The sequence below is a fragment of the Calonectris borealis genome, chromosome 2 (assembly GCF_964195595.1).
Source record: "Calonectris borealis chromosome 2, bCalBor7.hap1.2, whole genome shotgun sequence".
Taxonomy (NCBI): domain Eukaryota; kingdom Metazoa; phylum Chordata; class Aves; order Procellariiformes; family Procellariidae; genus Calonectris; species Calonectris borealis.
In genome coordinates, this window is record NC_134313.1 from 151,458,223 (window position 1) to 151,472,562 (window position 14,340).

The window sequence follows — 14,340 nt, forward strand, 5'->3', positions numbered from 1 at the left end:
AAAGCATTTTACAAGTGTATCTTGCAAATAAAGCTAGGTAGAGAATCGGGAAGAGATGAGAGAGAGTTTTTTCATCTAATTAAAAATTGTTCATTTTCTTAGGACCTTTGTGTCTTGTTCATTCCATCAGCAGCAGTATCCATGACAAGAGAGGGGGTAGGGGTACAAAACAGAAAATCCATATGGCCAAATAGACTGGATGCCTTCTAATAGTTCACTCGGATATGGAAGCACAGATGAGGTTGGTTACTACAGAATATTCAACACAGAGTTTATCAGCTGTCAAGAAGAGACGTCGCAGGGCAGAAGAGTCATTGAAAATACGAAGGATTCCTTCAGAATATCCCATATCCTCTTTGAGGGGAACCTGTAGGGCAGACATTACCCAGCAGTACGGGTCTATAACTGGAATGACATTATATAGCACTGGTAATTAGAACAATTATTTCTGTATAGCTTCAATTATGCATGCAAACATTACACTCTACAATCTAATCAACTATTAATGAGAAAGATATCAAGCTCTATGCAGAAGACAAAACATCACTATATGTTGGAGGAGTCTTCTGTTCAGTCACAGTTTTCAATACACTCCTTCGCATAAGTGAACAGATGAATTCATTCTAACTATTTTTCAATCATTTTTAAGTATCAGGGTTAGGATTGCTTTAAAGGAAATTAATCAAGAACTTTGTTTCTAATAATTTTCTCTAGTTGAGGGAATATTTTCATTTCAGTAAAATTGATGCTGCAGTGAATATTCTTGTTTGGCTAACTAATGCCTTTTTTTTTTTTTCTTTCAAAAGTGCTGAAAACAAAACACAGTACAACATCAAAGAAAACCAGTCTCTGGGATGGCATGTAGAAACTCAGTTGCTCAGACCTTAGAAGCATTTTCCAGTGAAAGAATTCAGGTTACAGGAACATTTCCCACTACTACTTAGCGAAAAATAGTTTGCTTCTTTAAATTAAAAAATCAGAGCAAGGCATAATAACACCTTATGTTCTAGGCTGCTATGATACCAGCGGTGGGTCCTATGAATGGTGGGATCAATTCATCCTCTACCCCAGATTGTCACCTTGTCTACTCCAACAAATTCCAAAAATAACCTGAACTTTTAACTTTGAACCTTGGTACATATGAAGTCTAAAATAGCTTAGAGCAGGCATTTACAAAGTATCTATGAATGCTATAAATAGTCTCATATAATATAAACATTAAGCATCATCAGAACAAGATGAGCAGACAAGCTGGTCTTGTTAAGGAAACAATTGCTGAAGTATTTCAAAAATAGGCATATTCTCAATCACATTATTTTCCTTTGTGCTCCATGTTGCCCCACTGAAGATAGCAGCAATTCTTTCAAACCACCAGCAAAAACTGATAACCTTGTTGCTGAAAGTATGGTTTCCTTCTACTTCAACAGTCACAATTCAGCTGATCACCTTTCAGTATCTCAAAAAAAATCTACATTTTTTTCTTCATTCAGCCAATATTCAGTAACAGTTATAGGTTTGAAGAATTAAAACAAGTCCATATTACTATTCTGTAATCTGAAACGTGCTTCTGGCTTGTTAAAAGAGAATGGAGAAGATTTTCCATGAGTTCTTGATCATATTGAAATGCAATTGCATTTATGTTTTGCTATGCTTTGTTTGAAGCCCCATAGCTTCCCTCTTCCCCTGAGACTTTGGTAAGCAAAAGACTGCGAAGACTACTGAATAACATTTGGCATCTGAATATGGGATGGAGTCATAATTGCACTTGGGAAACCAAAGAATCACAGGCTCTGTTATGCCTGTTTTTCCTCTGTTCATCCTCTGTGAAAAACTCAGGTGGAAATTACCGTAGTAATGGTGGTAGAAAGAAGGAAACAGCCAGTCAAGAAACTCTCCAGATCAGTCTCAAAAGACTAGTTTGCTGTACCTATTAGAGGTTGAAGATGGGAGAAAAGGAAGGAAGACAGTTCAGAAGTCCTTTCACATAGATGAACTGTCTTTTTTTTGAGAGAGAGAAAAAAATGATACAACATTTGGCTCAAATTCCCAGAAACATGGGCAATTACCAAGAGAGGTCAGTAACAGTGCCCAGTTGGACAAATTCCTGCTTGGTAGGTATCTGCAAGGCTTATGCATTTGTTAGACAGTCTTTGTAGAGTAAAGGAAACTAGTGTGAAACCTCCAGTCATTGAAGCAATTAGACTTTTATCTGCATATCAAGAACAGAAGCCACCTCATGTGCAACGGAGTAATAAACACTCAAACATCCCTACTTACCCAGTCAAAATAAAATGTTCTCTTAGAGGCTGCCTCCAAGCCTTCTGATCCCATGTCTTGAAAAACAGAATTGTGTCTCTGAGACAACCATACTTTAACATAAAATTTGGAAACAAAGAACTCTTTTCCCTGCTCCCCGAAGACTCCTTCGTTTGAATTCTGGGTCAGATAAAATAGTCACCGGCAGCACGAATGCCACCAAATGTAATAGATCCAAGTCCTTTTGAATGTAACCACCTCTGTTCTCTTTAATTTCATTTCTTTCTTGACATTCTACACGTGGGAAAATTTTACAGACTGACACTGAAATCATGCTCCAAAGCCATACAGAGCTAACTTAGCTCTTTGTTCATAGCCTCAGCAAACAGCTGACTAGAAGAAGGAAAAAGAAGATGGTTAATCAGAAAGGTAAAGTACTGTGATGTACAACGTATTATCTCTTTCTTCGTGGTTGCCCTTACCACTATTATTTACCAATCCCAGCACAAGTAGCTTTTACATACAGAATCAGAAAAAGGACTGGAGAAGAGTTACAGAAACAGAACACAAAGAGTAAAGCAATGTCCAAGGTAAAAGCTGGCATTGGTTAAAGTGTATAACAAAACCAAAGAGAAATGTTTAAATTATATTCGTGCATTTAGCGACACAAATGTAGAAAAGGTAGCAATTATCTAAATTTATAAAGTCAGCGAGAAATACACGTGAAGAATTACTTGCACCAAAACATTTAAGAGTGCATACTTGGTTTTAGCCATAAGAATAGATACTGGACTAAAAGAGTGCTATCCACACACGATATTAAGCAGATGTTTTTAAATATTTTGCTGGAGAAGGAATCATAAGGCTTGAGTAATGAAACCATGACATTGTATGTCAAAACAAAAAACCTGTTAACTAGCATTCTAAGAGACATAGTGAACAGTGTTGTACTTAATGGTTATTATGCTTTTTATTTTTTAATAGCAGAGATATTGAAAAGAAGAGAGATTAGTATTAAAGTTTTGATGCATTATTGTTGAAGTATGGTTTTGATACCTACCCCATAGCAAACAAAAGTAGAGGTTAAAAAAGTTCTCATAATGTTCTTCAAATGCACAGTTCCATGGTGATATTATTAGAATTCAGTATTGAAATGGAATTAAGTTCATCTGTGATTTCTCATGGAAAGAGATGACAATACATCAAACCCTTGTAAAATCTTACAAGAAAGAGAGATCTGGAGAAATACGATCACGTTCAACTATATGTTCAGCTAAGCAGTCAGAAAGAAATACTTAAATTGCAGAGTAGGTTACTATGCATCACAAATTTCGGACTCGCCACCTTCAAACACTGTCCATTTTTGTTGCATTTAGAAGTCTAAGAAATTAATCTTTGTCTTCTTTCTGCACTTCTGTAAAGTGGGAATATAGTGGGGGCTAGAGGAGAAATACTTTCTTATCAAGGTTGATTAGAAGCTATTGGTTGACTAAATAACTAGAAAGCCAAGTTACAGTTAAGTTCATCTGAAATCCAGGAAAAAGAAATAAAATTAAAACTGTTCTTAAAACAAAGAAATACTAAACCGCTATAAAATACAGAAATGAGACTTATATAAACAATTCTCATGCTTAGCTTAGTAATGAGTGCTTGAAGACCCTCCCCTCAAGAGATATTTCAGGTACCAGCATTTAAGCCAAACCTAATATGGCCTTAATTCTTGAGAGACTATTTTAGGGCCTGACTCAATTTTAATTAAAATAAGCATAAATATTTCCACTCAGTTTTGAGAACTGGAATTGTTTCATACATGCCCTTTTTGCAGGATAGAACATGAGGAATTTAATATTTACAGATATATATATTCATATATTTCAGACAAATATATACAGACAAGGCTGTATTTCTGTGTATATGTATATGTATATGTATATGTATATGTATATGTATATGTATATGTATATCTATATCTATATCTATATCTATATCTGCATGTATTCCTGACCAGCAATTTGTTATGACATGATAAGGCACATTTCTATTATCTTGCTTAAGAAACTAGTTTTATTCAGTTCAATCATTTAAAGAAAGTCATGCAATCATGGATACAGTGAATTTGACTGCTGTTAGAAATAGACACACTAGTATACTATGTAGAGTATTAATACCCATAATTTTAAGCACTTAGACATCTAATATTCCTGTTGAAAAATTTCACTTTTTTTAAAGAATTGCTAAGCTATTTTTAAGTTCTCTTCTGAGAGAAGCATCTGAAAGTCAATTCATCCTTTGCTATTTGCAGAGATTTGTTTAGAAAACTGAAAAGAGATACTTCAGGATGCTTTTCACTGAAAATTGTTCGTTATTAACTTTATGTGAACTGATGGTTAAAATGGAAAGCTGATTATTTTTGTAACCTTGGTATCTTTTCTGTAATTTGCTATAGCAACGCGAACAATACCTTATTCTTCACCAGCCTTTACTTAAATGTAATTTTTTTTCCACCTGAATATCTTCTGGTGCTACGTTGGCCTCTGGATCCCTGTCATTTTCTGTCATAAATAATTGTATCAGATAGGCCTTCATGTTCACATTACATTAGATATCAGAATTTCAAACAATAATCCCAGTTGAGTGACATATATTTCTCATAAAGATTCTACCTGTGCTCACAAACTGGGTATAGAACTCTTCATCCTCTGAAGTAATCTCATAATCTACCCACTGAGGTTGAGGTATTAGGCTTAAAAGGTAGCAAGACAAATTAAACTCTTACCGGTTAGGCAACTGGCAGTGTTCATAACTTCAGAAACCCATTAATTTTTCATGTAAGTAATTTTGGTTTTCCCATTTATTTCAGTACTGGATGAATCAGGCTTACACTGGCCTTGCTAACCACTGAGACAATACTACTTCAGTTCATATGCAGATGGTTACAATTGCAGGCACATAATTTTTTTCTTTTTTTTTTGTATTGCAGCTGGCTTTAACACCGAAGCTGGCATGCTTTTCATAAATACTTGTTATTGCATGCATTTGAAAACAAAAAACTCAGAAAATTTGAATATGTTAAATATTTCAAAAAATAAACAAGAATATAAAACGCATGTAAATAATCATAATTCATATTGTAGAGAAATGGGAAATTCCGTACATGTCTGCAGCAAGTCGTTGTCTGACATTAAGAAACTCTCCCATTGAAACAATCTTCCATTATGCAAATGATAAATGTTGACTCTTGGATATATAAAAGTCTTATCCTACACTGCACAAAATTGCCAAAAATGTTATCATTATTAAGTACAGAACATATTTAAACATTTATGTTTAGAAAAAACAAAAGAAGTTACATACCAAAGTTGAAGGCAAGTATAAACCAGTTCTGAATCCTTTCATAACTCTTGTATCATTTTCAACACAAACAGCACAAGCCACCTGTAAGTAACGTGCTAATCACATAAGAAACACATTTCAAGCAGGTGTAGCGTAAGACGTATAAGCTAAGTGAGAAATCAACATTAATAAAATATTTTTAAAAAGGATGTAACATTTTGTTGACTCTAATTGAATATGGAATTGCCATCACTGTATAATCATTCTTAAATCAGGGGATTATGTTTTAACTTGACCATACCTGAATTGTACATCTTTTACATTGAAAGTTCAATATATTTGCAACTAAATTTGATATGTGACTTCAATCAGGAAAAAAAATCATTGGAAGGTCCTATTTTAATGCAACTCTGTGTTTGAACATCATTATGCTAGGGATGGTAAACTCAAAATGCTTTCAATTTGACAAGCTCCACCCTTGTTCAGCCTCCCTGAAATTCTTACCATGCTGTCAGAACAGCATGAAAGGGGACAAAACACATGCCACTCTGTATGAAGGAAATAAAAGTAATTCTCCTGTTTAAGACAAACTGCCGTACGATAAATGAATTTTAAACATTTACACCTCCCAATTCTGTTCTGCCAAAATAATTTTCTTAAATTCCTCCAAGCGCGGTGTATTTTATGTCTGATTTGCAAGAACACAACCTGACGTGACCTAGAGACAATATGAAGTTGTGCTAACCCAGGTCCATCCAAAGGGAGGTTGACTGAAGACCTTTCTGAAATCTTTCTTTTGATAGAAACGAAGCATTAAATAAAAGAAACCTGTTGCCTTGTCTTTACTTACTGTCTGATGAGAGGTGTACATTTAAGTGCTAGTAACTGGCATTGCAGGGTTTGTCTAAGAAACATCTCATCCTTAATCACATGCAGACTGAAAAGATTTTTACATTAAATTAACCGACATTAGCCTGTTGTCATTCTTAAGAATTACAATATATAATTAAAAACATGCTGAAATCGAATTTCCAAAGTATCAAAATATCAAAACTGTAATGAAGCAGACATTTGATTGATATTCACTGGAGAGTTGTAAATATAAGAGACTCTAAAGTATAGATGGAGCATATTGGTTCTGGGTAGCCTCAATCTGTCTCGTATGATCGTTAATCAGTTGAATTCAAGTTCAGAGCACTTTCACCATCAGTGGCTAATCTTAGGAGACGCTTCCATTTAAAATAACATTGAACGCTGGTCAAAAAACACTGCAGCTGGATTCCTCTTATTTAAAGAAATCAATCAATCCATGAATTATTACCCACTGCTCTGCCCAATTAATATTTGCACTCATTCAAATTTTGAAAATGAGAAACTTACCTCATTTCGCCAGTAATGAATACAAGGTTTGGCTTTTTTCTCTCCTCACTAAATTCACTAATCTTTGCCTCTTCTCTGACATATTTTCTACAAACTCCTGTGTATTTCCTGTGCATATAGTTTCTATAGGGTAACAGGTACTAGAAATTTTCAATTCTGTTCATTCTACAGTGACTCTCTGCAAAGAGTCCCTTGAGAGTTTACAAAGGATGTGATGATACAATGCATTTTAACAATGAACATCAAGTATGTTTGTGAATATGGCAGCTCTTTTGATGTATGAATGTATGTTACATTTTTTAGGAAAAAAATTGATACAGCGTAACAGAGCAAGAATGAACAAATACACTCCAGTTTTAATCTGATTACATACTACTGAAAAGATTGTGATAAACACAAATAAAAATAGCAGAAAACAAAAATAAAAGACCAGATTAAACCAGAAAAATATAAATAGATGTGTTGATAGTTTGTATTTCTTTAACATATATATATAGCTGTGTCATAAATAAATAATTTTACACAAGTACCACAAACACCGTGATACAGAAGAAGGTTAAGATATTGCAATCAATACTCTCCAGCACAACTTTAAAATAGCCAGTTACAAAAAAATGTACTTTTTTGTATCTTTTTCAGGCCTCAGGGAAAATAATTAAGCAAGCACTATCGATCAGCAAAACTAGAACAAATAACCAGTAAGCGTTCAGCAATCCATGGGACACATATACATTAAAATGCCATTAATATATTACATTAAATGTATGAGTAAAGTAACAGACCTTATGCAGTGGAAAAATCTGTGAGGAGTAGAATACATACTTTGAATTTAAAATTCCATCCTTTTCCTGTCTGTAAATTTACTATAACTTTAACCACAGCGTGCTGATATTTTGTCTAATCAATGAAAATTGCTACGTAATTTCTCAAGGTCCGGTTCATGAGGTAATTTGAACAGCTGTAAAACTTTTCCTCTTTCTTTACAAATAGAGGTATTACACTGCACAAACAGACCTTTTTAATGAAGGGAAGCAAAAAAACTTGAAAAAGGTGAAAATTATTGTATCAGGTGATAAGAATTTTTCTTAAATAAGAGTATGTAGTTTGGATGGCTTGGATTATTCTTCCTTGAATTTGTGAGGAAAGAGTGATAAGTGGCAATGAAATATAGTCTCTTCTGCCTCAAAATCACCACAGAATTCAGCTCCAGTTCAGTAATAACTAAGACAACTCTGACTGATAGTCATGTTTGGTCCTATGACTCAAATCATTGATATGCATGAAAATTTTAAAGGAAAAAACCCTGTATCATAAAAAAGATCTTCACAAAAACCATTTTACATTAACAAGCATCTTTCATGGCAATTCTACCAAAACAGACAAATTTATTAGAAATCTTTGAGTTCTGTGCCCTGTTTGTGTCTGGTTACAAATCCAGAACGTCATGGGCATTTTAGCTACAAACAGTAAATTAAGAAAGATGTAAAGGAAAACTTAAGCAGATTTAATTGTTATGAAGAATGAAGGAGAACTGACATTAGAAGTATTAACTAAACAAATTTACATTCAATGTTCTCTAGATATTTTTCAGGCATTTCAGTCACCAGACCACACAGTCTTTGATAATTTCATAAGACACACAGAAGATATTTCGGCCACAAGAGGGCTCACATATTTTATAGTTATTTTTGTAAAAATATGAGTATAATAAAATTATAACAATATACAGGCTAAATTCAAGGCAAATATCTGCTGCCCAGATAGTCACACTGTCATGAAAAAATAATTTGCATGGTTCTTTAATAAACTATTAGAAAAAAAAAAGCAAAAATAAGGATGTTCCTGTAGTCTATTTAGATCTCACCATTAATTGGCTTTTCATCAAAATGAATCTGTTTCTATGATGTTACAAAGACTAGCTATGTATAAAATCACAGATTAACCTCTTACTTAAGCAAGTAACTTTAATGGTCTCTGTTAAAAAAATCCTCCAGTACCTACCTATTCAGGTAACACAGTGTGTACTCATTGAAGTAGACCTGGTAAGAATAACAGAACTTTATTTTTCTACAGAGACTTGCATTATTACTAAACACACCGATAATACTGTCATTATGTTATCAATGTATTCTATTCTCATCATTTTCAGATGAGAAGATAACTTGGGGCCTATTTCAATGAATACTGAACTTAATGAGAAACTATCCATTGACCTTAGAGATATTGTATCAAACTAAACAAGCATGAAGTACAATACAGAGAGTTTGCTGTGCAATGGATGTACCTTCATTACAGTTCACCATTTGTAGGACAGGAATTACTGCATTTCCATGGTGTTGTGGAGACAAAAAAACACAGGAAAAGAACTGTCTGAAATACAGTAGAATGTGCAGTTGGTGGGAAATTTTGTTCTTTAAAATTTGGTATCAGTCCAGATGGATTTGAAATAAACTTGAAATTCTGAAAAAAAAATCTTGGAAAAAATGAAATATGATCTTTACAAGATTAAATAGATTCCATCAGGACTCCATAAATTTGAAATTAAAGTTTGAGTCTGATTCATCCCTACATCAGTAGCAAAGATGCCACCAAGAACATACTAAAATCTTTTGGCATCTGCTATGGCTCTCCTATCCTGCCATTCCAGGCAACACTCACACACAAACTATCTTTGGCTGTAAACCCTACAGCTTCCACATGTTGTCCCAGAGCTTTCAGTCTCCAGTTCCTAGGTTCATAGTAGGGACTCTGGAAGCTCTGGCAACCCTTGTTAGAATGGAGGCTATCGAGGTTTTCCACCCCGTTTGCGTGCTGTTGAGTTCTCTTAGTAAATCCTGCGTGCTTCTTCAGACCATAAAGACGCTGAGTGCACTGCAGAAGATACGCACTACCAAAATATTTTGCTGCAGGGAGAAAATCATAGACCTGAGACATGCCACACAACTTGTTGTCCACATTGGTCAGTACCAGTGACCTCCAGAGTGGACTGGTTGCATTCATACTGGGCCAGGTTGGGTCCCATAGGGCACATGTGTGGATTTTAGATATTCTTAGTCTGTAGTTTTCTACCTAAAATAGCGCTAGTCTACGTCATGGCCTACGAGAGAGGTGTTTTTATAGCATGGTGCCAAACACATATGTTGCATGTTCTGAGATGTGGCCTGATGTTATGTGGGCATGCCATCTCATCTGTACTGCCTATAGGGAACAAACGAGCATCAGAACTGCTTTAGGGTTTTGTCTTGAGGAATTGATTGCTCTATTCCAAAAAAGAATATTAGTGAAGCAATAAAGACACACTGAGGCTGATAGAGAACCAAGGCGCAAGGACAAATGTGAGTATCTACACCATTAAAAATTGTCAGTATAGATGTAGCTGTAGCACATCTGGCTGTCCAAGTGCTACTTGCCCAAGAAACAGCTTAAGGCTTTTTCAACGGGCAAGATTTATACTAGGACCAGCTTTAGACCAAGGGAATTCATAACTTTTTCAAGGTTTTCAATCTCAGTCACAGCTTCATGGCAAATGAGAAAGCTATGTCCCGAGCAGTTGTGCTGGAGCTGTGTGACCTAGAAGCACTACAATTCTCAGCTGGTCTCTATCACTCTGAGCAGAGCTCAATGGGAGCCTCTGTGTTCTTTTGCTAGAAGTTCATTACATTTGATGATTAGAAGGAATTTGTGGGTTTTGACAATCAGCATTTTTCAGTCAAAATGTTTCAGAATATAGAGAAGGAAGATGAAGATTGCAGAGAGGATGGATAGAGCAGAGGAGAAAACTGGCCGAGGAAAAGAGTATGCATAAAGGAGAACTGTGATCACATGAAAACCAGAAGAAAGCATTGTGATTCTGGGAGAGAAAGTGTAGTGACAGAAACTGGTGAAGTATGGCACACGGGCCATGAAAAAGAATTCTGGGAAAGAGGGGCATTAGGAAAGAAGATAAAGAGAAACAAATAGGCTAAAAAAAGAGTATTAACATCTTCAAAGCTCATTCAAGGCTGCCATAAGAAAGACATTAAAGGAAAATGCAGTCTGATAGCACACAAAACAAATTTTGTTTTTAAGAACTCTGAGTACTATTAACACAATCATACAAAATTATCTGTCTAAAGTGTTTATCATTGTTACAAGCAGGTTAACAGTATATTCTTCAGTCCATTAATATTTAATTCCAATTCTTTAAACCTAGCTATTACATCCTCAAATGCTGATGACTAGGTAACAGAATAATGCATGTAACTACCTTAATTTTCACAAATATAATTTGCAAAATCTATAGGCCTGAAGTATTTTATCAGTGCAATCCATGCAATACTACTAAACCTGTTGTGCAGAATCTGGAATTTCTTTTTCCATATTGTATTACTTTGCTCAGCTTCCTTTCTAAGATAGAAAAAAAAAGTGTAAAGAGAAGAAGTTAAATCAACACAGAGGCTTCTTAAATGTCTTCAAAGCACATCTTAAAAATTTTGGCCCCTACCCTTCTGTGGTTTGCCTTTCTTGACCTTTATGTTTCTTCAGTTTCTCAATTTCAGCAGTCAGGGTTCTTTCAGCAGCTTGCTGCTCAGGTACTACATATGTTATCTGAAAGTAAGTAAACCAGTGTTTATTTTCTTCACCAACTATGCAAAAACAAATACAAAGTTTTGCTCATACATAGTGCTGTTCTTGGGACTAGTTTTTCTGTTTCAGGGCTGTTAGATATTTCCAGTATCCTGTTAAAAATTGAAAGGTTTTGTAACCTAAGCCAGTAGTTCAAAGTCATCTCATTCTTTTTCTTTGTTTCTAAGGATTGCGACAGTTAGGTAACATTTTGGCAACTACAATAAAAAGAGCACTATGGATAATTAAATGCAATCTTGTCCTATGTATATGTGTCTGAACCTCATCTTACTGCTATCAATGGTAAAATTGCCATTGCCTTAAATGGATGAGGACTCAAGACCTATCATCATAAATTCCCCAAGGCAAAACCAGTAGTTTGTGGGAAGTATATAGTCAAGTGATTAGAACAAAGAATTGAACTCCTGACTCAGACCTAACTCTGATTTTCACGATTATGTCTATGTTTGGGTCCAGGAATGCTTCCTAATCTTTTTGTGTGGATGCCCTGACTCAAATCAGTCCCATGTCAAGTGTAAGAGATAGGAAAATCCAGGTACACAGACTAGAAGGGAGCTGTGGCACAATTCCAGTCTGGATGATTGGATGGAAGTACCTATGCAGGTGCCCACGGAGCATCCATGCCATACAACTTAGACACAGTGACTTTGGATTTTCACTCTCCCTTCTGGGAAGCTGATTCCTTTTTCTCTCAGAGGAATGTAATGAGAAATTCTGTAAGGTCCTGGGATAAAGCTGCTACGTAGATGTCTACTACTACCATTACTTTAGTAACTAAAATGTTAAAGATGCAATATTTCTGTGAGATCCATAGACTTTAAAAAGGCCTGTATATAAACGTATATAAAACATATACCTAAACGTATTAGCTTGTAATAACTAAAAGATCACCTTGTCAGTAAGTTCTTTCTTCTGTTTTGTAAGATATTTCTGTTTTGTGAGATGTGCCTTTTCCAATTCTCTTTTCTCCTCAGGCATTATCATCTCAGTTTCACTTTGCATTGGCAGATTGGTCATTATAACTTCTTTTTCTTCTTCCTGCAGTGCTGAAAACTGACAAATAAAGTCTGATGAGCACACAAACCTGTTTTAGTTTTCTGTAATACTTTTATCATTCAGGGAAAGAGAGCACCATTGACTGGGCATGCCATATCAGAAATCTGAAAGAAACTAAGCAACCTGAAGTCTTCCATTCTCTCTCAGCAGGGTGTCATATATATTACTTTTCCAACTGCAAATTATATTCTACACAGCACAGAGCAAACCTGAAAAAAACAAAGATGAGATGCTTGTTCAGTCCTCTCCCCAGCCATCTCCCCCTGCTTCTTCACACCTCACACAAATACATACTCCCTCCCCCAAGAGATATTTCATCCCTGTTACATTTCCACAGGTCTCCACACAGACACACTGGACATGAACCTGGTAATTCAAATACATTATCCACCCGCCTGTTTGAACAGAACTTCCAAGCTTTGGGGAGTGTTTTGTATTAAACCCTAGCCCTATCCAGATCAAGTCATCATTTTGTTTTTTCAGCTGCAGAGACATTCCACTTTCTCTCAAATACACACGTTGGTAGCTATGTGGCTAGTTCAGGGGTGTAAACACCAGAGTTAAAGAATAGATAGTATTGCAGATACATTGCAGTATCAGGCCTTTTTAAATAAAGAAAAGTCATTTTATCTACATACTATGAAAGCTGCACATGAAATTCACGGTAAATATTAATTATTACTAAATGACTGCAAAACCAATTGCATGGCCAAATTCTCCTTCCACACATGGATTTTATACTAGATTTCAGTGGCAATATAGCTGGGTAGATGGAGAGTTTGTAAAAGCGGATTCAGGCCCATTGCAGCTATACACAAAATGGGCTAGATCTCAAGCCATGGGATAATGGTGCAAAGCAGCTCTAAACCCGCAAGATTTGATTCCCAGCTGCTTGAAATATAAGCATAATAGGGCTTCTGTAACCCTTACTGATACCCTTACTGACTGCTGGGACACGGCAGGGTAGAAAAGGCCACGTCTAAAGACTTTCCACGATCTGAAGATCCCCAGCTCTTGGGATGGTCCCCTGCCGAAGCAGTGGCGCTTCCCAACTCCAGTTCAGTATGGCAGTTAAAAAGAAATGAATGGCAGTTGCACTTGTGCTGCCTGTAGCTTTTTCTGTTAAAAGGTGGTAAAAAACCCACTTTAAAACCAGTGCTAACAGCAGCTAATTTCTAGGCTTCAACCAGTTCAATTTCAAACATATAAATTCCCTCCATTATATTTTTCCAGCTCACTCCTTTTCCTCATTGCAAAGCATTACCATGTTTCTCATTAGATCACTTTAATCCCTTCTGTGCTTTGATATTCTTTCTACTTTATTTTTATTTACTCCTCTCTGAAATTACTGAAATCTCTGTCATCACATGTATCTCTCAAAACTATGCTCTTCCTGGCTGAAAAGAAGAGCAAACCTCTTTTCAAATGTGGAAAGCAACCATAAATTGGATTGAATTCAACTTTTGAAGACAAGTGAGACTCCTGCCCCTTTTCAAGAGCATCTCCAGCTGATTGAACCTATTCTTAATACAGAAGGAGTCTTGATCAGTCTCTTGATCAGAAAAGTCCTTGCTATCTAAACTGTATTTCATATCCTGCATCTTTAAAACCTCAGGCAGGCCTAATTAAGATTTTATTAGATTTATATATAAAATTGATAAGAAACACTAAACACTAATGTACCAACCA

The 14,340-nt window shown here is 35.6% G+C and overlaps 1 protein-coding gene across 1 annotated transcript in view; it reads right to left on the reverse strand.

Moving 5' to 3' along the window:
* Positions 1–214: 214 nt before the first annotated feature.
* The window catches only part of C2H10orf67 (chromosome 2 C10orf67 homolog), a 47,530-nt gene continuing 33,404 nt past the window's right edge, over positions 215–14,340 (reverse strand). Inside the window, 5 exon segments of the mRNA XM_075140869.1 lie at positions 215–405; positions 4,920–4,999; positions 6,440–6,526; positions 11,296–11,355; positions 11,453–11,556. Coding sequence (XP_074996970.1) covers positions 215–405; positions 4,920–4,999; positions 6,440–6,526; positions 11,296–11,355; positions 11,453–11,556 — 522 coding nt within the window.